Raw genomic sequence first — 23756 nt, 5'->3', positions numbered from 1 at the left:
TGGAGTATAGCATTATATGACAGTGGAACCTTGATGACAACCAATTCAAACAGAAAGGGAACAGAGGCTCTTGAAAATCATGGTTACAGCGGTATGATGGAGATTAGATTGATATATCAGGCAACTAATGAGGAGATATGGAATCAAATTGGGAAAAAAGAAATTTATGACATAATTTGACTAAATGAAAGCATCAATTGATAAGGCACATCATGAAGCATAAAGGAATAGTCAGTTAGATAATGGAGGGGGTAAAAATTGTAGAGGGAGATCAAGGCTAGAGTACAGCATGCAGTTTCAAATGGATGCAGGTTGCAGTTGTTGGACAGAGCTAAGGAGGCTTGAACAAAATAGCCTAGCATCAAGCAGTGTTCCAAAGTAATCTCCAAAATGAAGCCCACTACAACAATAGGAAAGAAAACTCTCATTACAGAAATACCTGTAGAAGCAAATAAGGAAAAATTGGTATTTATTGAAGTTCATATAAGAACAGTTTAACCACAGAATCTGTAACAAAAGGAAACTAAAAGGAAGTTTTTAAGATAAACATCTGACAATACGTTCTGAAAGGAAGGATTTAACATCCCAACAATAAAGAAGTCGTTACAGACAAATGTTCAGAAACATCAAATTATCTGATTTTTTTGACTTAGTGAATGAGCAGTTGTCTAGAGGATAATTTTTTGTACACAGTAGGTTAAGCATTTACATTTTATTTCCAGATACTAATTAGTGTAAAAGGCATTCAAAGAGGTGTTTTCTGAAATCTCAAATGAGAAGAGAAATGAAAGTGGGAATTGATGAAAATAACAACAGTAGGTGGTGGGAGAAGACCATGAAAGTGTTAGCAAAATTAACATGAGATTCAGAATTAATGATTTGAATCAACCCTGTGTACATTATATCCTACATAAGAGATAATGTTTTATTACCTGGAATGAGTCATACTATATTTTACCACAGAAATGAAGCGAGAAAATCTAATAAGTTTTTCTGATATCATGTTAGGCTTCGCTAATCTACACTAACAAATGACAGTTATGATGTGATAGATGACTTCCTCATGTCCAACCTCTTGTCCACATGCTGTAGGGGATTACCTATAGGGGCAAAATACAGTGGGGACTGCCAGTGTGCCCTGAGACTGCCAAGGTAGCTATGAACATCTCACAGCATGTGAGCTAACATCCCAAAGGTGTTCAGGCTCACATGGGGCTCCTCTTCGTTGAAATGTCTTGGCTCAAACTTGTCTAGGGATTAAACTGCAAGTGTCAGAAATTAGAAATTTAAACCACAAAGTAAGAATACAAATAGTTTTGAGAGTGGAAATCATAACTACTGTCCAAGTAAATACTATGAAAGACATCCAGGAAGTTCTCAACAGAACACAAACAACAGTTTTGATAAGGGAATTGGTAAGAGGAACACATCCAATGATAAATTTCAAAGGGGTAATGGGAACGGATACTTCGTGACAGGGACACACACCAAGAACATAGATTTGAGGGACCAGCACCTGGCAAAATGAACCAGCATAAAGGGAGATCAATGAACCAAGTTTCACTGCATCTCAGGTCCGGAGATGGCAAAATAAACTGGCAATGAATAGGATGCGAGTAAACGGAAATGTGATGGGTGTTAATAAATTGGCAGAAAGGCATCAGAATATTGAACTGAAATTAGTAAGAGATGAGAATCAAACAGGTAAATTTCCAAATCATATCATAAATAAAAGGCATAATCCTAAGATAATGAAAGATAATGATAAAGATGATGATGACTATTTTTGGGCTAAATGATTTGTTTTATGAATAAGACAAAAGAATGTGTGAATGTTAATACAATGAAAGATTCTATGTGCCAAAAGGAGGCTGGGGTGGAGCTGAATTTGGTGGAGTTAGATGAGATAGAACATTCTAAAGAGGTACTAACCAGCAGTAATGATTATAGTGATGAAGGTGATGAAGTTTCAGGTGAAAGTTGTTAAGGAGGTTAATAAGTGCGGTGTAGCCTTAGTCTCATGAGCTGTTGATGAATTTGTGTATGTATTGGCAGATACTGGTGAATTATTTTTGAAGGGAGGTGGTAATGATGTTTTATGTGCTGAAGTTACGAAAGTTGAAGCTGCTGGTATTGATACTTCAGAGGAAGAAATCTGTGCATATCTTTCTACTAATGGAGGTGAACCCAAAATTCTGGATGGATCTCTGGATCTTGAATGTTTGTTTGAGAATGAATTTGGATCTGAATTTGATATGTGATCTGCAATTAATGTGGCACAGGAGCATGTAGGAGAGGATAAGGTATTATGCTCACGTTTAAATCAAAATGCAGCGGAATTTAATGGTACTGTTGATTCTGAAATTGCACAATGCTGTAGCTATAATTTATGTGATGTAATGGCAGAGGTTGGTGAAACTGTGAGTCATTTTTATATTGGTGATTTGTCAACAGAGGTAAATGAGGTTTTATGTAGTGAGTTGTATGATGTATCAGCGGCTGTTGAAAGTGCTGTTCATGAAGGTGTTTGTAATGATGTGGAAGTGAAAAGCAATGCATTATTTCATGATAATAATATTGTAGCTACTAATATCAATAATTTTAAAGGAGAATACAGTGAGTTTGATTGTAATATAAAAAGTGATATTTGGGCAGAATGGTATCTTAAGGAGAAATGTGATTTTACTGTAACTGATTTACGATGGTACAGTATAACATTATGATCATTGTTGCCTCATTTGTGGACTCGAGAGAAGTTTAAGATAGCAAGGGGTCTAGAAGGGAGAAAAATGAAATTGGGGTAAGAGAAGCATTTGATGAATAATTCTGGGACAAGTACAAAACTGAGGCATGTATCGAACAGGATTTGTGTACTCTAGACATGGAAGAGAAGGGGAAAATAGGTTAAGAAATAAGTGTATCTGTGTTTAGATTAAAAGATTATTTGGAGAGGTAATTTGCAATGTTTTATTTCAGGATTTGTTGTGGCTTGTTTGTTGTTTTGTCACATAATGATTTTTTTGGGCACAAGTTCTGTGGACTTATAAAGAGATAGTTTAGATGCACATTTGGGTGCGAGGAGGTCACAGAACTCAATTATTTGGTGAATGGTATCAAGTCAAAAATCATTGTACTATTCGCATATAAATTGAGTTTTTGGGGGTATATAAGGGATTTATTTATGTGTATGTATGTGTTAGACTTGAGTTTTTAGATGGTTTTATGTTTATTGTAATTTCAAAATTATAAATTATGGTAGAGCCAATTTGAGTGAATGGAGGTCAGAGAAATTTGGAAAATGAAAATTAATAATGCTTACCTAGGAAGACAAATGTATGTTTATCTACTTCACTGCACGAAATTAAACAAGGTCTGAGATTTGTTCATATTTGTCATTAATTTTGAGTTGAAGGGAGTTATTTAAATTAAAAGAAAATATTAATTTGCCAATGAAGTCGATTGGACATCTGTCATGAGATGCAAGTCTCTAGTGGCACTTGAATAATGTGTCAGAATCAGTGAAGAATTTATGAGTATCTTGCAAATGCTGTAAATCAATTGTTTACTGTGTAGTTTAGATCTGTTTGTATCGATTCCACTGGGGGAAATGTTCAGTGCAGATCTTGGGTGGTTTTGGAAAGTGTTTATTTTCTGGTATCTACACCCAATTCAAAACTCAAAAGATCTGTTTCCAAAAAATAATGGCAATGGAATGCAGAGCCATAAAGAAATTCACCAGTGTACTCAGCTCCAAACCTGTGGAGCGCTGCTGGAGACTTCATTGTGACAAGAAATTTCTATGAAAGTGAGTGCAGTGGTGCTGATATTTCTGTGACATTTCAGTAGACAGTCAATTTTGATAAATATATAGTTTTATTTGCCATTTAATTAATATGCCACAATTCATGATTTATGTTAGATATAAGTTTCTTTAAATATAAAGCATGCTGCATCAACACCACTGTAAATAATTACACTATTGATCAGGTGCTTAGGATAGTTATGTTATTGTATTAAGAATTTGTGTCTTTGGGTGCTACTTCATAACTTATGTGGCACAGCAACATGTTATGAAATGGAGTTGTGTGAGTTAACAAGCATTGCACTCTCATTTAAATATATGGCCGAAAGAGTCGGCCTACAGGAATTGTGAAATGAACCCTGTCATTCAGGACTGTGTGCCACAAAGGGGGCAGATTCACCACAGGGTGGGGTAACTCACAGGCAACTATTGTCTATTGAGGCCTAAGCGATGTAGTGCGCGAGTGAGACAGACGAGAACTTACAGCATTGGGAAACCTAATAGAAGGGCCAGGGAGACATATCAGTGTTAAAAAAGGCGGACCTAAGATCAGCCATAAAGGAAAACATTTATGAAAACTATTTAATTCTGTAATAATACAGAGAACAAAGCCACAGTAATTTTAATCTACCATCCTTCATAAATTTTCATAGTAATCCCAATAACACTTGAATGTTGTTCATATCTATAATAGTTTAGTATTTACTGTTAAAGTCAAATTAACAAGTTTTGTAACAAAGACCTGAATGCTTAGGTTGATTTTAATGATTGATATTTCATATACAAGCGCATGGTTAAAATGACAAATCTTGTAAATATCAACTCTGTAATGTTATTTGTCTAAAAGCTATAGTAAATTTAAATTATCAGTATTTTCAGATAAGTATCAGATCATAATTTCCTCCACACAAAACACATCGAATAATGACAGCATGACATCTCATTGAGTCATTAGGTAATAGAATATTTGTTGTAAAGTTTAGTGCATAATGGTTACTTTTGTACTTTATTTATTTATCAGAAAACACTTTGGTGCAAGGCTACTGGCCATGGCATTCAAAGCTAAGAAGGAAACTGTATTGGTTTTATGTAAAAGAATTTAACTTTTATTATGTAATGGATATTATTGTTACTTCATTTAGAATGTGAAAGTGGTCAAGCTTTGATTATTTAAATATGTTCAGCATCTGGGGAAACACGGCTGAGGGCAGGCAGAGGGACAGTTCTGGTCAAGACACCAAAGGGGACAGTTTGACTGGAGACACCAAAGGGTATAGTTTGGATTGAGACACAAAAGCAGACAGTCAGTTATTAGGCAGCTAGGTAGTGAAACGACAGAAAATTTCTAATTTTTCTATGAAGTCCAAAAATTTGTCTATTGAGTTGCCAGGACTGTGCACTAGACCCCACAGCAACTTTTCCGGTAACCACTATTTCAACATCGTAATTTCAGTAAGCACTCCCAATGGATGTTTCACATGCATTAATCTCACAAGTTCACATTTGCAAAATTCTCACATTGACCCAATCCCATATCTAAATGTAGGCCCATTCAGAAGCTCATTTTGAAGTCGCATTTGCTTCGTTTCATCTCAGAACTTGTTCAGAAAACTGCTTTCAAATATTTCATAGGTAGTGAACGTATCACTGTGTATATTTGCCCAGGATTGGGGCTCACCTTCTAAATGTCTATTCATGAATTTTATTTTTTGCCTCATTGGTCATTCCCCTTATAAAACCATTCCTGCATGCTGCTAGAAAATTTTCTGGGTGATATTTCCCATCGTCTCCAAATTTGACCATTCCTGAGTTCATCCATGCAATACTGATCACTGTAGAGGTTTGATGTACAGCTAAAGAATTCAACTCACTTTTTGTTTCATTGATTTGCTTTTTAACTTCATCATTTTCAATTTTAATGCCAGCTTCTACACTACTGGCCATTAAAATTGCTATACCAAGAAGAAATGAGATGATAAATGGGTATTCATTGGACAAATATATTATACTAGAACTGACATGTGATTACATTTTCATGCCAGTTGGGTGCATTGATCGTGAGAAATCAGTACCCAGAACAACCACCTCTGGCCCTAATAACGGCCTTGATATGCCTGGGCGAGTCAAACAGAGCTTAGAAGGTGTGTACAGGTACAGCGGCCCATGCAGCTTCAACACAATACCACAGTTCATCAAGAGTAGTGACTGGCGTATTGTGACGAGCCAGTTGCTTGTCCACCATTGATCAGACGTTTTCAATTGGTGAGAGATCTGGAGAATGTGCTGGCCAGGGCAGCAGTCAAACATTTTCTGTATCCAAGAAAGCCCTGTACAGGACCTGCAACATGTAATTGTGCATTATCCTGCTGAAATGTAGGGTTTCGCAAGGATCGAATGAAGGGTAGAGCCACGGGTCATAACACATCTGAAATGTAACATCAACTGTACAAAGTGCCATCAATGTGAACAAGAGTTGACCAAGACATGTAACCAATGGCACCCCATACCATCATGCCAGGTGATACGCTAGTATGGCGATGACAAATACATGCTTCCAATGTGCGTTCACTGCGATGTCACCAAACATGGATGCGACTATCATAATGCTGTAAACAGAACCTGGATTCATCCAAAAAAATGACGTTTTGCCATTCGTGCACCCAGGTTCATTGTTGAGTACACCACGCAGGCACTCCTGTCTGTGATGTAGCACCAAGGGTAACTGCAGCCATGGTCTCCGAGCTGATAGTCCATGCTGCTGCAAATGTTGTCAAACTGTTCGTGCAGATGGTTGTTGTCTTGCAAACATCCCCATCTGTTGACTCAGGAATCGAGACATGGCTGCACGATCTGTTACAGCCATTTGGATAAGATGCCTGTCATCTTGACTGCTAGTGATACAAGGCTGCTGGGATCCAGCACAGCGTTCCATATTACCCTCCTGAACCCACCAATTCCATGTTGGATCTCGACCAATGCAAGCAGCAATGTCGTGATACAATAAACTGCAATCACGATAGGCTACAATCTGACCTTTATCAAAGTCGGAAACTTGATGGTACATATTTCTCCTCCTTACACGAGGCATCACAACAATGTTTCACCAGGCAACGCCGGTCAACTGCTGTTTGTGTATGAGAAATTGGTTGGAAACTTTCCTTATGTCAGCACATTGTAGGTGTCGCCACTGGTGCCAACCTTGTGTGAATGCTCTGAAAAGCTAATCATTTGCATATCACAGCAGCTTGTTCCTGTCGGTTAAATTTCATGTCTGTAATATGTCATCTTCGTTGTGTAGCAATTTTAATGGCCAGTAGTGTACTTGTTCCTTTATTTTATCTACTTCTTTCCCCCTTCCCCTATTCAAATGGATAAGTTACTAATAGCCTCTGTCATTTCAGCCATTAGAGCATCTTGCCTACTCATACAATTTCTTACCTTGCCTCCCAGATCTATCTGCAACTTCTCCACCTTACCACTGAAATTCTTCTTGGCTTGATCTACCTTAGAGTCAAGTATTCCAACTTCATCAGTAATTTTTCCCATTTCATCCTGAATTGTTTTAAATTTTCCATCCTTCAATTACTCAATTCCACTAGCCATTTTACCTACTTCATCTTTCACAACCAAATCTATTTTGGATTGAAGCGAACAATTTTTTAAAATTTGCATCACCCATACCAGTTTTAACAGAATCAATTTTGGATCCCAATTCTCTTATCATTTGCATTAATTGCCACATTATGTCTCCCCTGAAGGCATCTCCCTTGCCTGATTTCGGACTGTTTGCCCTACAAAATTCACCACTGTTCACACTCTCCCGATCTGACTTCAGGCTAAGCAGCTTCCTAGTATTTTTGGACCCATGCGAACATATTAGTGACATCTATTATTGGCGACTGAACTACAGAATGATACATAATCTCACTATCAATGCAGGTATTTAGCTTTGTCGTGCTGGATCCTGCTGCCATGGTATTGCTGCCTATGTTGCAGTTGAAGCCAATGCTGAAGATCTCGTAGCCTCTGCTGTGATACTTCAACCACTGCTGCATGATGAATCGCCATTGAAGATGCCACTGCTGGCTAGAACCATATGCTTTCGATGTTGCTCTTCTTCCGCGTTACTTTTTTATCACTCCTAACCAATAATAAAACTCAGTGCACACAACTGTTGAAAAACTCGTAGCTCAGAGCCCCCACACAAACTGCCTAAACTGCCACAGACTTGGGACTCAGATCACAGAATATTGGTTACTGTGAAAATTACTATTGTAATTTCACAACTATTAAAGAAACCTAATATTCCGTCCTGAACCGATCTCACATTTAACTTTTGCTAGAGGTCCTGCCTATCGAAGTTCAGATAATACTTTTGTAAACATTTTGCAGAATTCAAATCCAATTCTAAACTTTCCAGAGTTCATATTCCACAACTAACACTTTCCAAAATACAGTCCTGTTCCAACACTTTGCAAGATTCTTATCCCTCAACAAACCCTTTTCAGATTCCTGTCCCAGGTGAGAATCCAATTGCAAGCTAACCTCCCAAAGATGTTCAGGCTCACATGTGGATCCTCTTCATCGAAATTTGCTTGGCTCAAACTCGTCTAGGGGTTGAACCGCACCTGTTACATTACACATCCTAAATTAGTTACTTGTGACCCTTTGGTTAAACTGTCTGGCTGATGGCAAGTTTGTGAGATACAAAGTTAACATAACATATAATAACAGTAATAATAATATCAGGAACTAATTAATGACCCATAAATGATATAGGCCAGACAGTTGCAATTTGGTTAGAATAATGTTTATTCAGAAAGCAAACTAACAGTGAAAGTGGTTGTATTTAGAGTTACTATTACACTCAAACACATATCCATTTGACACAGTTTGACCATTCACAATCTCATCGCAAATTATAAGTCCAATATTCCACACAATAATTTAGAGTTCACACCAAGCACACGGCTGCTCACCACTGAGAGACTATGTCCTGCGATACCAAACAATGTGTTGTTTCACTTCCTAGCTGCCTAATGACCTACTGTCCGATTTTGTGTCTCAATCCAAACTATACCCTTTGGTGTCTCCAGCTGCACTGTTCCCTTTGATGTCTCAACCAGAACTATCCCTCTGCCCATCCCCGGCCGGCTTTTCCCGCACGCCGAACATTGTTGCTCAACTGACTAGGGCAGTTCTGTTTTCCTGAAGCCATCCATCTGATAGGCTACAGTTTATGCTACATTATTTTACATTTTAACATATTTAAATAATCACAGCTTGACCACTTTCACATTCTAAATGAAGTAATAATAATATCCATTACATAATAAAAGTTAAATTCTTTTACATAAAACCAATACAGTTTCCTCCTTAGCTTTGAATGCCATGGCCAGTAGCCTTGCACCAAAGTACTTTCTGATAAATAAATAAAGTACAAAAGTAACCATTATGGGCTAAACTTTACAACAAATATCCTACTACCTAATGATTCAATGAGATGTCATGCTGTCATCATTCAATGTGTTTTGTGTTGAGGAAATGATGATCTGATGCTTACTGAAAATACTGATAATTTAAATTTGCTGCATCTGTTAAACAAATAATGTAACAGTGTTGATATTTACAAGATTTGTCATTTTAATGAAGCGCTTTTATAAGAAATGCCGATAATTAAGATTGACCTAAGTGTTCAGATTTTAGCATTCAGGTCTTTGTTACAAAACTTGTTAATTTGACTTTAACAGTAAATCCTAAACTATTATAGACACCATCAACATTCAAGTTTTATTGGGATCACCATGAAAATTTATGAAGGATGGTAGATTAAAATAAGTGTGGCTTCATTCCCTGTATTACTACAGAATTAAATAGTTTTCATAAATATTTCCCTTTATGGCCGATCTTAGGTCCCCCATATTTAACACTGCTATGTCTCCTTGACCAAAAATGCCTTCTACTGGGTTTCCCCATGACATAGGTTCTTGTCTGTCTCACTCGCACACTACATCACTTAGACCTCAATAGACATTAGACTCCTGTGAGTTTCCCCACCTCAAGGTGAATCTGCACCTTTTGCGGCACATTTTCCTGAATTACAGGGTTCATTTCACAATTCCTATAGGCTGACTCTTTCGGGCATATATTTAAATGAGAGCGCAATGCTCATTAAGTCACAAGGAACCCTGGAAACTGATAGCCAATGGGGCTATTTTGAAGTTATGAAGGGGCAGCAAGCCAGCTCATTTGCCTCCAACAATAAAAAAAGCCTCAGATCAAAACCAGTACCAGAAGTGACAAAGCCTTTTAGTAGATGTGTCGCATATGACAATTAACATGGCCCCAATGAATGACAGATTTGTCCAAACAAATATATAGGAATTGGGACTGTCAATGGTGTATCCCTAGAAAAGAATGGAACAATCCAGGAAATCACATGGACAGTGACAGAGAGGAACAATGACAGACTGTGGGAGAAAAGAGAAATTGGGAAGAGGCTCTGTTAATGACCTGCTTTGGCAGAAATGAAGAAGAAGAAAGAAGAGGGGGAGGAGAAGGAGGAGTAGGAAAAGAAGTACAGGCAGGTGGTACTCAAATCCTGCCACAGTTACACAACTCCCAAAATTTAGAAAATATTCATACACTATCATATGGTTAACAACACACATAGATAGTTTGGGGTAGAAGTATTCCTTCCTGGAAGGTAACAGAGCGGCTGCATGAAGGCATCCAGCCAGTCCTTAAATTAATCATGCCAAATCCAATAGTAACCACGCTGACTCCATGTTGTTGTGGGACAAAGTTACAAGGAAAAAAAAGAAGAAGCATTATTATGCTATGTATGAAAGGGGAGCTATTTAGACTACCAATTATTTCCTACTACATTAACAAGAATTTGAAACCACAGAATGTAATTAATAAGAACTGGTGAAACAGATACAATTATAATTTACTTGTGCTTTTCTGATGATCTCCAATTTCCAGTCTTAGTTTTGTAGAAATCCTGTCAATAATTACCATACAAATATAAAGAATCACACTGGGAACCCTAGAAAGGGATGAAAGTATTCATATAACAAATGTTGTCACAGTATATACTGTGTTTGGCTGCAGCAGAGTTACTAGAAGTGATGCAAAAAAAAAAATAGTATTACTGATGCCAAAGGAATCTCAGACAGAATGGCCAGACTTGTTTTAAAAATAAATGAAAGCTATTCCAAGTAAATCATGTAAATCAATACACCAAGAAGCTCATTTTCCAATGAGGAGGTATAAGACCTCTAGGAAGAGTCAAAAAGTTGATAAGTAACAGCAACTCTCAAAACAAGATGATAGTGAGAGGTCTGAATGCAACAGTAGGTCAAAAACTAAAGAATGAGGCATCAATGGAAACTTATATCTAATTCCATAAAAACAGAGAGCATGTGCTAACAGAATTTGGTGATAACAGTATATTTGTTCTTAATACATTATCCAGAAGAAAACAAATTAGAAAATGTATTTAGAAAGACCAAATGAAGCTAGACATGAAACTGACTACATTTTTAACACATAATTAAGGAATGATCCAGGATAAAATGCTCCTAAATGTTTTTCAAAATGAACATTAACTCATAAGATGAAGAGAAAAAATAGATGAAATGCTAAAACAGAAACAGACTTCTCTGTCATTAGGTCTGAAATGTAGAGTACGATAATTTATTTACAGTTTTGTGTTATACAAGATTTGGCTGAAAAAATCTGATTATTTAAATAGACAAACAGTATGGATTTCAGGGTCAACCACTAGACTGTTGATATCTGATCCTCCTCTCACCATTCCCACTACCCATTCATGGCTCCCAGACCTGCAGTTGGGCCGTGACCTATGTGTGTGAGACAATGTGTCTGCAGCCTGTCAAAAAAATTCGCAGTGTTTCAGAAGAGCAATAATTAATGTGAAATTTTTAGTGAAACTTGGGAAGTCCACCACACAGGTCCATTATTTATTAAGCACAGGTACAGTGATGAATGTCTTTCATTAACTCAAGTTTTTGAGAGGTTTAAGTGGTACAAAGAGGTCTGAGAAGACACACATGAGTCATGTCTAGAGCAACACTCAACATCAACAATAGATGAAGACAATGAGAATATGGAGGTTTAACCTGAAAAGACCATTGATTGAGTAATCATGTCATTGCTGATATTGTAAACATTGGCAGATTTTACATGAACATATTCAAATGAGGAAAGTGTGTTCAAAAATGGTGTGCAGGAAGCTAATGCCTGTCAAGTTTTAGTTGGCTAAACATAAGATCCACCTTACTCACCAGATCTCGCTCCATATGACTTTTTTTCTGTCCCTGAAAGCAAAATCTGCAAAAAGGAACAAGATTTGAGACAGTTGAAGGCATGGTAGAAAAATGCTGTGAACATGTTTTCAGGAGATAACTTCAAACATTGCTTTGAGCATTGGAAAATTTGCATGGAGCCATGTGGAGAGGACTATATTGAAGGTTATAAACTGAAAGTTCTGAAGAAGTAAAAATGTAGAATGTTATATCCTTAATATGGTTACTTTTTAGTCAAACATTGTATTAAAGGTGAAATTACGCAGTTAGATGAGATTTTAGAAAATAAAGGGAATGCCAGTACAAAAAAGAGCAGAGGTATTTGTGTCAACAGCAAAAAAATGTTGCAGGTATAAACATCTGCATCTGTACTCTGCAGACCATTGTGAAGTGCACAGTAGATGGTACTTCCTATTGCACTACATTATCAGGGTTTCTGCACAGTCCATTTGTGTTCTTTGTGCTACGTAATGTGAATGTAATCAACAGGACTGACACATAGAGCTAACTACTGCTCACTTGAAATAGAAATTAACTTATGTGGTTTTATATTTGTTGCTGATATTTAACAACAAAAGTTATTCCTGAAAATTGCATAAAGTAAAATTAGATGGATAAAAAATTTACTCATTGAGTGTTGGCTAGAGAAACACTGATTGTTGGCAGGCCCCAGAAATCAATCTGTCTTTGTTTGTCATTCCATCTGGTAACTTTCCCCTAACCTGGATTTCTTGGTGACTTTTTCATAACCTTTGCATTTCCTAAACTTTGCCAATTCTTTTCCTTCATCCCTCTTCCTTTCCCTTCAACCTTTCTACCAGAAGAAGGAGCCACTGACTCTGAAAGTTGACACATTTTCATAACTTTTGTGTGTGTTTTTTCATTTGTGTTTTTAGTGGATTATCCAATGCATGAAAGAAATTTTGATTGAATTTTTCTATCACTTAATTATATAGCATAGCTGTACTTACAGAAAAGCAAGGAGAGGATAGAAAAGAAAAAAAAGTTGATTTTTTGTATCTTCAAGCATATTGTGAATTACCTGAAATGACTTCCTTTGACAACTTCAACAGACAGCCGTCCAGTAGTCCCATTGTATGCTAGACCAAGGAGGAGCTCTGGGACTCCTCCATGCTGCATTGAATGTGTTGATCCTGTGCTGTCACTTCTAGCCAGGCTCAGGAGGTCTGAGGCTGACGAGTTTAGCTGTAACAAAAATGAGAAAAATTATAAATAATAAAAAAAATCAATGAGAAGCAATTGGACAGAACGTGTGAATAGTTCTGTACTCTTATAAAGTTTGTAGACAATGTAGAAAATTATCTGTTGGGAAAAAAAAACACCACACAGATCTTCTCAAGAAATGAAGTGAACACTGTTCACAGGAGAAAGCATGGCACAAGGTCCAGACAACATACAGTACCCAATATAATATTGCCTGGCAATGTAAATAAGGAAAACTCACTGCAGTTTTTTGAATAAAATATGGAACAACTGAACTGATATTTCTGATACAAGATAGTGAGAGTAGTTTTATTAAAAATAAGAAGTACAGACACCAAGTTCCAAATTGCTTTACAAAAACTCTGCTAGAAGTGCTCTTCCCTAGATCACTGACCATAAAAAAAGTCTGTGGTGGAGGTGAATGAGTAAACGTCCATAGTTCTGGCACTGGTGCAAAGGAACTGAAATGAAATACATAGTTCTACCTTCTTATGATCTAACATGTGACTATAGCAAATCATTAAAGAGAGGTGGAGACTCATGAATTTACGTTAAGGAAGGACTTCAATTCAAAGTCAGGAATTATATAATATGATTTATTTAAGTAAAGAAAAACATTGTAAATAATCACTGATAAAAATAAAAGAACAAAATCCATTAAAAAACTAATTACACTTTGTTTACTTAGGTCTCCAAAGGTAGTGTTGACATATTTTTCACAAAATTAATGGCAGTGCTAGATGAGATGTGTACTCCTAAATGATATAATTTTATTTAGAGAAACTTAAATATTAATATAATGAAAGTGGTTAAAGTCAGCAACAGGATATTCAATACACTGTACAGTTATGGTATATCACAACTGATGACTAATGAAACAAGATGAAACAAACACTTATCTTTCATTGTTGACCACATACTAACAAATGTTAACGAAAGTAATGGCTACAAACCTTGGGTTCAGACCATTTTGGTCACATTGAAAAAATTAAAATATCTGCAGCAAACCAAACAAAAGTAGTTAGTTACAGAAGCAGCAGCATATCAAAAGGTGTGAGTTTGCATTGTAAGATGGCCAACTGGACATTTTCTAAAATATTATATGGAGAAATCAGCTTTCAAGAACTGGGTAACAAAAAGTATCAGAAAATTCTCTGAAACATTCAACTTCCTCAGCTTTATCAAAGATAATGAGTGTGTGGCAGAACTGTGGTCACAGCAGACACAAATAGTACCCAGCATTCGCCAGCCCGTGTATGTAGATTTACTGTTACTCCAAATTTGGGCAATGGTGTGATGCACACTGGACCAAACGAAACAAAGCAAGTAGTCAGTGCAAGATGGATAATGCAATGCGACACACGCCTCTAATTTTTCTCACTGCAGACCATGTGGGTCGAGTTAACGTGACTCCCCACAAAAGTGTACAGAAATGCAGCCTGGGCTCTGGAAGGACTACCATGAATGGACATGCACTTGTACCACATGCCAGCAGGCCAAAGTACAGAAGCACATCCGTGCACGTGTAGGCGCCTTTACTGACGTGACACTTTCAATTTGCACATGTCCATGTGGACCTCGTTGGTCCACTCCCTCTCTTCCGAGGCAATTGGAATCTACTAACTATGATGGACCACTTCACACACCAGCCAGAGGCAATGCCCATCATGGACATCATTGCTAAGACCATTGCCATCCCCTTTGTCAACACCTGGCAACAGACTGTGGCCGCCAGTTTGAGTGTGTATTGTTCACACACATCGCCAGACTGTGTCACGTCTGATTACACAGAACCATGGCTACCACCCAGCATCAAATAGCATGGTCAAATGGCTCCTTGGGGCTCCAAAAGCCACCCTCACATGCCACAACACCACCTGGACAGACGCACTCCCACTGGTGCTGATGGTCCTGCGGGTAACGCTGAAGGAGGAGATCAACATGTTGTCTGTTGACTTCATTTATGAGCAACCTCTCGTAATCCCAGGTAGTTTTGTAGAGGAAGTACCAGCCTCCTGCTCTGTCAGAACATCTGTGCACTGACATGGACAGTCTCTGAGCCCACATAATGATGCGGCATGGCACCGGAAAAGTATTCATGCACTCCAATCTGCAGCACAGCATGCATGACATGTTGTATACCAATGTGGTACAGCCACATTTGTAGGCACCCTATTCCAGACCACACCACGTGATCACCTGTTGAGAAAAAACATTGGACACTGAGTGCAATGGGGAGCTGTTTACAGTCTCAGTTGACAATGCCAAGCTGGTCTGGGTCTTGCTGCTCCAGCAGCCAACCACTTCTTCAAAACGGTGGAAGATTTGAAAATACACTCCTGGAAATGGAAAAAAGAACACATTGACACCGGTGTGTCAGACCCACCATACTTGCTCCAGACACTGCGAGAGGGCTGTTCAAGCAATGATCACACGCACGGCACAGCGGACACACCAGGAACCGCGGTGTTGGCCGTCGAATGGCGCTAGCTGCGCAGCATTTGTGCACCGCCGCCGTCAGTGTCAGCCAGTTTGCCGTGGCATATGGAGCTCCATCGCAGTCTTTAACACTGGTAGCATGCCGTGACAGCGTGGACGTGAACCGTATGTGCAGTTGACGGACTTTGAGCGAGGGCGTATAGTGGGCATGCGGGAGGCCGGGTGGACATACCGCCGAATTGCTCAACACGTGGGGCGTGAGGTCTCCACAGTACATCGATGTTGTCGCCAGTGGTCGGCGGAATGTGCACGTGCCCGTCGACCTGGAACCGGACCGCAGCGACGCACGGATGCACGCCAAGACCGTAGGATCCTACGCAGTGCCGTAGGGGACCGCACCGCCACTTCCCAGCAAATTAGGGACACTGTTGCTCCTGGGGTATCGGCGAGGACCATTCGCAACCATCTCCATGAAGCTGGGCTACGGTCCCGCACACCGTTAGGCCGTCTTCCGTTCATGCCCCAACATCATGCAGCCCGCCTCCAGTGGTGTCGCGACAGGCGTGAATGGAGGGATGAATGGAGACGTGTCGTCTTCAGCGATGAGAGTCGCTTCTGCCTTGGTGCCAATGATGGTCGTATGCGTGTTTGGTGCCGTGCAGGTGAGCACCACAATCAGGACTGCATACGACCGAGGCACACAGGGCCAACACCCGGCATTATGATGTGGGGAGCGATCTCCTACACTGGCCGTACACCACTGGTGATCGTCGAGGGGACACTGAATAGTGCACGGTACATCCAAACTCTCATCGAACCCATCATTCTACCATTCCTAGACCGGCAAGGGAACTTGCTGTTCCAACAGGACAATGCACGTTCGCATGTATCCCGTGCCACCCAACGTGCTCTAGAAGGTGTAAGTCAACTACCCTGGCCAGCAAGATCTCCGGATCTGTCCCCCATTGAGCATGTTTGGGACTGGATGAAGCGTCGTCTCACGCAGTCTGCACGTCCAGCACGAACGCTGGTCCAACTGAGGCGCCAGGTGGAAATGGCATGGCAAGCCGTTCCACAGGACTACATCCAGCATCTCTACGATTGTCTCCATGGGAGAATAGCAGCCTGCATTGCTGCGAAAGGTGGATATACACTGTACTAGTGCCGACATTGTGTATGCTCTGTTGCCTGTGTCTATGTGCCTGTGGTTCTGTCAGTGTGATCATGTGATGTATCTGACCCCAGGAATGTGTCAATAAAGTTTCCCCTTCCTGGGACAATGAATTCACGGTGTTCTTATTTCAATTTCCAGGAGTGTAGATGGCACTCCATCCAACAGCAATAAGACAGAACCAGCACCTGTAGCCAACAAAGACACACACCTGCAGCCAGCTGTCATCGCACTGACACATACACCTCCCACCAACTTGCCCAGGAAGCTAGTACTGCCACCTGGACCATCCCCACCACAGGTCCATGGGTCTCCCCCCCCCCCCACCCACAGCTGCCAACACACTACCTCACACACACCAGCTGCCACATCTGCTTCAAACACCCGCGCTGCATCGTCAAAATGCCACATTGTTCAATACAGCAAGCATGTGCCACAGTCGCCACACATATTTAGAATCTGGTGCCCCTCTGCCTCAGTCTGCTGTAGAGACATTGTTTCCAGCTTGCTGTGCCTGTAGCCGGTATCTACAGTTACGTATGGGACACCATCTTCCATGTCAATGGCTACTTGTCTATCATAGCTCCTAGACTTGCATTCACATCCCTAGGCTTCCGCCTTGTTGGACATTGAGGCAGGATCGGAGTCCATGCCAGTTTTCATACTCAACATTCCTGTTGAGATCCAGGCATCACCCTCTGCGCCACCGGTCTTGTCTGTCACAGCTCCGGGACCGACATTCAAGTCACAGTGACACTGTACTCATGCACGTTTATACTTAAAGTGCAATATCTGTACCTCTACTGTCTCAAGCATTGAGACTGGATCAAGTGCAGCACTGTGCTTCCACAACTGAGTCCATTGGTGAACTTGTGGGGCAGTGCGACTCATGAACATTGGATTTGTCATTCTGGTTGTCATTCCGAATTATTAAAATAGTGAGCTTCATTCTACTGTAGTGCATTAGCTGTAATACAAGTGAATGCTCTGTGTCATTATTAAGCTATCAGTGGATCAGCCTTTGAAACGTCTTTCCAAGTGACTCACAGCCCCACTTCCACACTGCAAACTGCTACAGGCAATTCTTAGCCAGCACCGGTTGCCACTGCTGTCACTAGCCGACTGCGCGAGGACATGTCCACTGCATGGTCACCAGCCCCGCGTGTTTACGCCATGAGGTGCCGCCCTTCCACCACTGACTGACACCTCACTAGCATGCTCACACTGATGTCACCACACAGCATGTGAACTCTAAACACACACATGACACAGACTGATGACCACACTTTCTATTGAGCTATGGAAATCCCCTCTCCAAAGGGGGATCTGTGTGGTGGCCACTCCGCAGAAACATATGAATGGTGGAACAGCAGTCACAGCCACCAACACAAGCACACAGTGCCCAGCATTCAGCAGCCTGTGTGTGCAGATTTACCCTTAGCCAAATTTCGGCAATGGTGTGACACACACTGGCCCATATGGGACAAAGCAGGCAGTCAGTGTGAGCTGGACATGTCTCCGATCTTTCTAGCCATGGACCATGTGGGTCAATTTAATGCAACTCCCCACAAACGTGCATGTAAAGTTTTGCTCATTTGTTAATTTTGCCATGCTTTTCATACATTCGTGAAAGACATTATGCTCTATGGGTCACGTTAGAAACTGACCATTTGGAGATGCAACATTTATTTTGTGCAGTTGACATGATAGCACAAGACGCTTATCACCAGGATCAGTGATCCAGCCACACTACCAGAGCAACAGACCAGTATGGACATTAGAGATAAATGTTTGTTTGTAACATCTAGCGAAGTACGGCAAGAAAAAAGTATGTCACTGACAAAAAAACTCTTGTCAATTCCCCTCACAATCCCACCACCAAGCCTCTTCCTGACCATAGCACTTGAGTGTGGCAGTAAAGCAGGTTCACTGCACATCTATGACCATAAGTGGCAATAACACATGTTCACATGTCAAATGTGACCGAAACATATTACACTTTTTTCTCAGATACAAAAAAGCTGCAAGAACTTACTATAGAATGCAAAATGAATTCAAAGTGATAAGGCAATACAGAACCATGATGGTAACAACAAAGCAATTGTAAAGACAGTAAAACATGTAACTGGTAGCACAAAGCTGAAAAAGATAAAGAGAGAAGTTAGAAGCCGGCCGCGGTGGTCTAGCGGTTCTAGGCGCTCAGTCCGGAACCGCGGGACTGCTACGGTCGCAGGTTCGAATCCTGCCTCGGGCATGGATGTGTGTGATGTCCTTAGGTTAGTTAGGTTTAAGTAGTTCTACGTTCTAGGGGACTGATGACCTCAGATGTTAAGTCCCATAGTGTTCAGAGCCATTTTTAGAAGTTAGAAATAAGGATCGTTTAATTGAAAAGCATAAGGTTCTTCACAGCCTCATGGACAATTAATTAAGTCACATAGCAATGAAACTCAAAGCACAGTTTCCTACAATACACCATAGTTACAAATAACCATGTTGCTATCTGCTACTGAAAAGGAAATCAGTGAAAATGTGCATAGAGTTAAAACTAAAATGTTCATTTTGCCTACTAAAAGACTGCAGTATCAATACTAATGCACTTATAAAAGGAATTCTAAATGAGTCTTTCAGATCTCATTCATTCATTCATCGTGTTCTGTAGATCCCATCAGTTAGGAGGAACTTCAAGGGCATACAGTAAGATAACACAAAGATACAACAGAAATGTAAATTAACAATAATCTGTCATTGCACTGATTAATACTATTCATACTTACACCATCTATATTAAAATGAGTAAATTAGTAAGGCAGCTGCTACTCCTCAGTTTTCCTCTGTATCTGCTACTTGTAGCTTAATATTTACTTGATTAGAATGGTGTTTTTGAAAGGAAATATTTTTTACATCTATAAATGCTGAGTCCTATTTGTAATATACACTGATCAGCCAGAACATTGTGTTGACTGACCTACTATCAATATAAAACCATCCAGTGTCACCTGACAAAGAATGACTGCTAGTGATACACAGGCATGGAACCTGTAGTATCAGTGAGCACACTATCCTTGTGTGGAATGAGAAAGGTGCACAATCTATCTGCATTTGAGCGAGGGCAGATTGTGAGCATTTCCAAAACTGCACAACTTTTTGGGTGTTCAAATAGTGCTGGGGTGAGTGTCTTCAACACATGGAAAAACCAAGGTGAAACCATGTCCAGATGTCTTGAGTTTGGTGGCCACCCCCATCGGACTTCACAAGCTAGGCAGACTAGTAAAACAGGACAAGCAGTGAACTGTGGTGGAACTAACATCAGACTTTAATGCTGAGCAGAGCACAAGTGTATCTGAAAACACAGTGCACTAGACACTCTTAACTCCGCAGCCAACAACCCATGTATGTGCCAATGTTAACACCATGATATTGGCAACTCTGACTGAAATGGACACCTGACCACCAGCTCTGGACATTAGCATAGTGGTCTGATGAATTCTGATATCTTCTTCATCATTCTGATAGGAAGGTGCAAATCCATTGTCTTAAAGGGGAACAACTCCCTGACACCTGTACTGTGGGAAAGAGACAAGCTGGCAGTGGCTCCATTATGCTCTGGGGAACATTCTACATCTACATCTACATCTACATCTACATCTACATCTACATTTATACTCCGTAAGTGACCCAACGGTGTGTGGCGGAGGGCACTTTACGTGCCACTGTCATTACATCCCTTTCCTGTTGCAGTCGCGTATGGTTCGCGGGAAGAACAACTGTCTGAAAGCCTCCGTGCGCGCTCTAATCTCTCTAATTTTACATTCGTGATCTCCTCGGGAGGCATAAGTAGAGAGAAGCAATATATTCGATACCTCATCCAGAAACGCACCCTCTCGAAAACTGGCGAGCAAGCTACACCGCGATGCAGAGTGCCTCTCTTGCAGAGTCTGCCACTTGAGATTGTTAAACATCTCCGTAACGCTATCACGCTTACCAAATAACCCTGTGATGAAACGCGCTGCTCTTCTTTGGATCTTCTCTATCTCCTCCGTCAACCCGATCTGGTACGGATCCCACACTGATGAGCAATACACAAGAATAGGTCGAACGAGTGTTTTGTAAGCCACCTCCTTTGCTGATGGACTACATTTTCTAAGGACTCTCCCAATGAATCTCAACCTGGTACCTGCCTTACCGACAATTAATTTTATATGATCATTCCACTTCAAATCGTTCTGCACGCATACTCCCAGATATTTTACAGAAGTAACTGCTATCAGTGTTTGTTCCGCTATCATATAATAATAGGATAAAGGATCCTTCTTTCTATGTATTCGCAATATATTACATTTGTCTATTTTAAGGGTCAGTTGCCACTCCGTGAACCACGTGCCTATCCGCTGCAGATCTTCCTGCATTTCGCTACAATTTTCTAATGCTGCAACTTCTCTGTATACTACAGCATCATCCGTGAAAAGCCACATGGAACTTCTGACACTATCTACTAGGTCATTTATATATATTGTGAAAAGTAATGGTCCCATAACACTCCCCTGTAGCATGCCAGAGGTTACTTTAACATCTGTAGACGTCTCTCCATTGATAACAACATGCTGTGTTCTGTTTGCTAAAAACTCTTCAATCCAGCCACACAGCTGGTCTGATATTCCGTAGGCTCTTACTTTGTTTATCAGGCAACAGTGCGGAACTGTATCGAATGCCTTCCGGAAGTCAAGAAAAATAGCATCTACCTAAGAGCCTGTATCTAATATTTTCTGGGCCTCATGAACAAATAAAGTGAGTTGGGTCTCACACGATTGCTGTTTCCGGAATCCATGTTGATTCCTACATAGTAGATTCTGGGTTTCCAAAAACGACATGATACTCGAGCAAAAAACATGTTCTAAAATTCTACAACAGATCGACGTCAGAGATATAGGTCTATAGTTTTGCGCATCTGCTCGACGACCCTTCTTAAAGACTGGAACTACCTGTGCTCTTTTCCAATCATTTGGAACCTTCCGTTCCTCTAGAGACTTGCAGTACACGGCTGTTAGAAGGGAGGCAAGTTCTTTCGCGTACTCTGTGTAGAATCGAATTGGTATCCCGTCAGGTCCAGTGGACTTTCCTCTGTTGAGTGATTCCAGTTGCTTTTCTATTCCTTGGACACTTATTTCGATGTCAGCCATTTTTTCATTTGTGCGAGGATTTAGAGAAGGAACTGCAGTGCAGTCTTCCTCTGTGAAACAGCTTTGGAAAAAGGTGTTTAATATTTCAGCTTTACATGTGTCATCCTCTGTTTCAATGCCTTTATCATCCCGGAGTGTCTGGATATGCTGTTTTGAGCCACTTACTGATTTAACGTAAGACCAGAACTTCCTAGGATTTTCTGTCAAATCGGTACATAGAATTTTACTTTTGAATTCACTGAATGCTTCACACATAGCCCTCCTTACGCTAACTTTGACATCGTTTAGCTTCTGTTTGTCTGAGAGGTTTTGGCAGCGTTTAAACTTGGAGTGAAGCTCTCTTTGCTTTCGCAGTAGTTTCCTAACTTTGTTGTTGTACCACGGTGGGTTTTTCCTGTCCCTTACAGTTTTACTCGGCATGTACCTGTCTAAAACGCATTTTACGATTGCCTTGAACTTTTTCCATAAACACTCAACATTGTCAGTGTCGGAACAGAAATTTTCGTTTTGATCTGTTAGGTAGTCTGAAATCTGCCTTCTATTACTCTTGCTAAACAGATAAACCTTCCTCCCTTTTTTTATATTCCTATTAACTTCCATATTCAGGGTTGCTGCAACAGCCTTATGATCACTGATTCCCTGTTCTGCGCTTACAGAGTCGAAAAGTTCGGGTCTGTTTGTTATCAGTAGGTCCAAGATGTTATCTCCACGAGTCGGTTCTCTGTTTAATTGCTCGCGGTAATTTTCGGATAGTGCACTGGGTATAATGTCACTCGATGCTCTGTCCCTACCACCCATCCTAAACATCTGAATGTCCCAGTCTATATCTGGTAAATTGAAATCTCCACCTAAGACTATAACATGCTCAGAAAATTTATGTGAAATGTATTCCAAATTTTCTCTCAGTGCTTTTTGCCGATGACCTGATGTTATGGGGAAATTGCGAGAAGGAGGTGCAAGAGCAGTTAGATGCATGGGAGGCAACGGCAGCACAATATGGAATGCATTTCTCTGCAAAGAAAAGTGAAATAATTGTCACAACAAGGAAGACGAATAGGCCAAATGTGGATATAACTTGTGGCGGGGAAAAACTACAAGTGGTAGAGAACTTCAAGTACCTGGGAAGCGTGATTGAAAGTAAGGGGGGAAACGCAATGGAAATAAATGAAAGGTGCAGAAAAGCAGGGCAGTTCTACAAATGCATTAGGGGGCTTATTTGGAGCAAGGAGGTGCCACAGGAATCCAAGGGAATTATATACCGAACCTACTTTGTCCCCATATTGGCATACGGAAGTGAGACATGGGTAATGAACAAAAGCGACAAAAGTAGAATACAGGCAAGCGAAATGAAGTTCCAGAGGAGCAGGATGGGTGTAACAAGACGAGACAGATTGCGAAATGAGTATGTGAGGGAAAGACTAAAGGAGGAACCAGTACAGGACAGGATAGAAAAATCAAGACTGCAGTGGTATGGACACATGAAGAGAATGGATGAGGGAAGAATTCCTAAGAGGATGTTTGATCTGCAACTGGAGGGGAAGAGGCCCAGAGGAAGACCAAGAGATAGATGGGTGAAGGGAGTGAAGGAATGTGTGACGAGAAGAGGAGAG

The 23756-nt window shown here is 40.4% G+C and overlaps 1 protein-coding gene across 1 annotated transcript in view; it reads right to left on the bottom strand.

Moving 5' to 3' along the window:
- LOC126183625 (synaptotagmin-14) overlaps positions 1–23756 on the bottom strand; it is a 614192-nt gene that overhangs the window by 31177 nt on the left and 559259 nt on the right. The window contains exon 9 of the mRNA XM_049925785.1: positions 13178–13341. Within this exon, the coding sequence (XP_049781742.1) occupies positions 13178–13341 (164 nt within the window). The remainder of the gene's footprint in view (positions 1–13177; positions 13342–23756) is intronic.

This window comes from Schistocerca cancellata, chromosome 1 (assembly GCF_023864275.1).
Source record: "Schistocerca cancellata isolate TAMUIC-IGC-003103 chromosome 1, iqSchCanc2.1, whole genome shotgun sequence".
Taxonomy (NCBI): Eukaryota; Metazoa; Arthropoda; class Insecta; order Orthoptera; family Acrididae; genus Schistocerca; species Schistocerca cancellata.
This window is presented reverse-complemented; position numbering and strand designations above follow the sequence as displayed.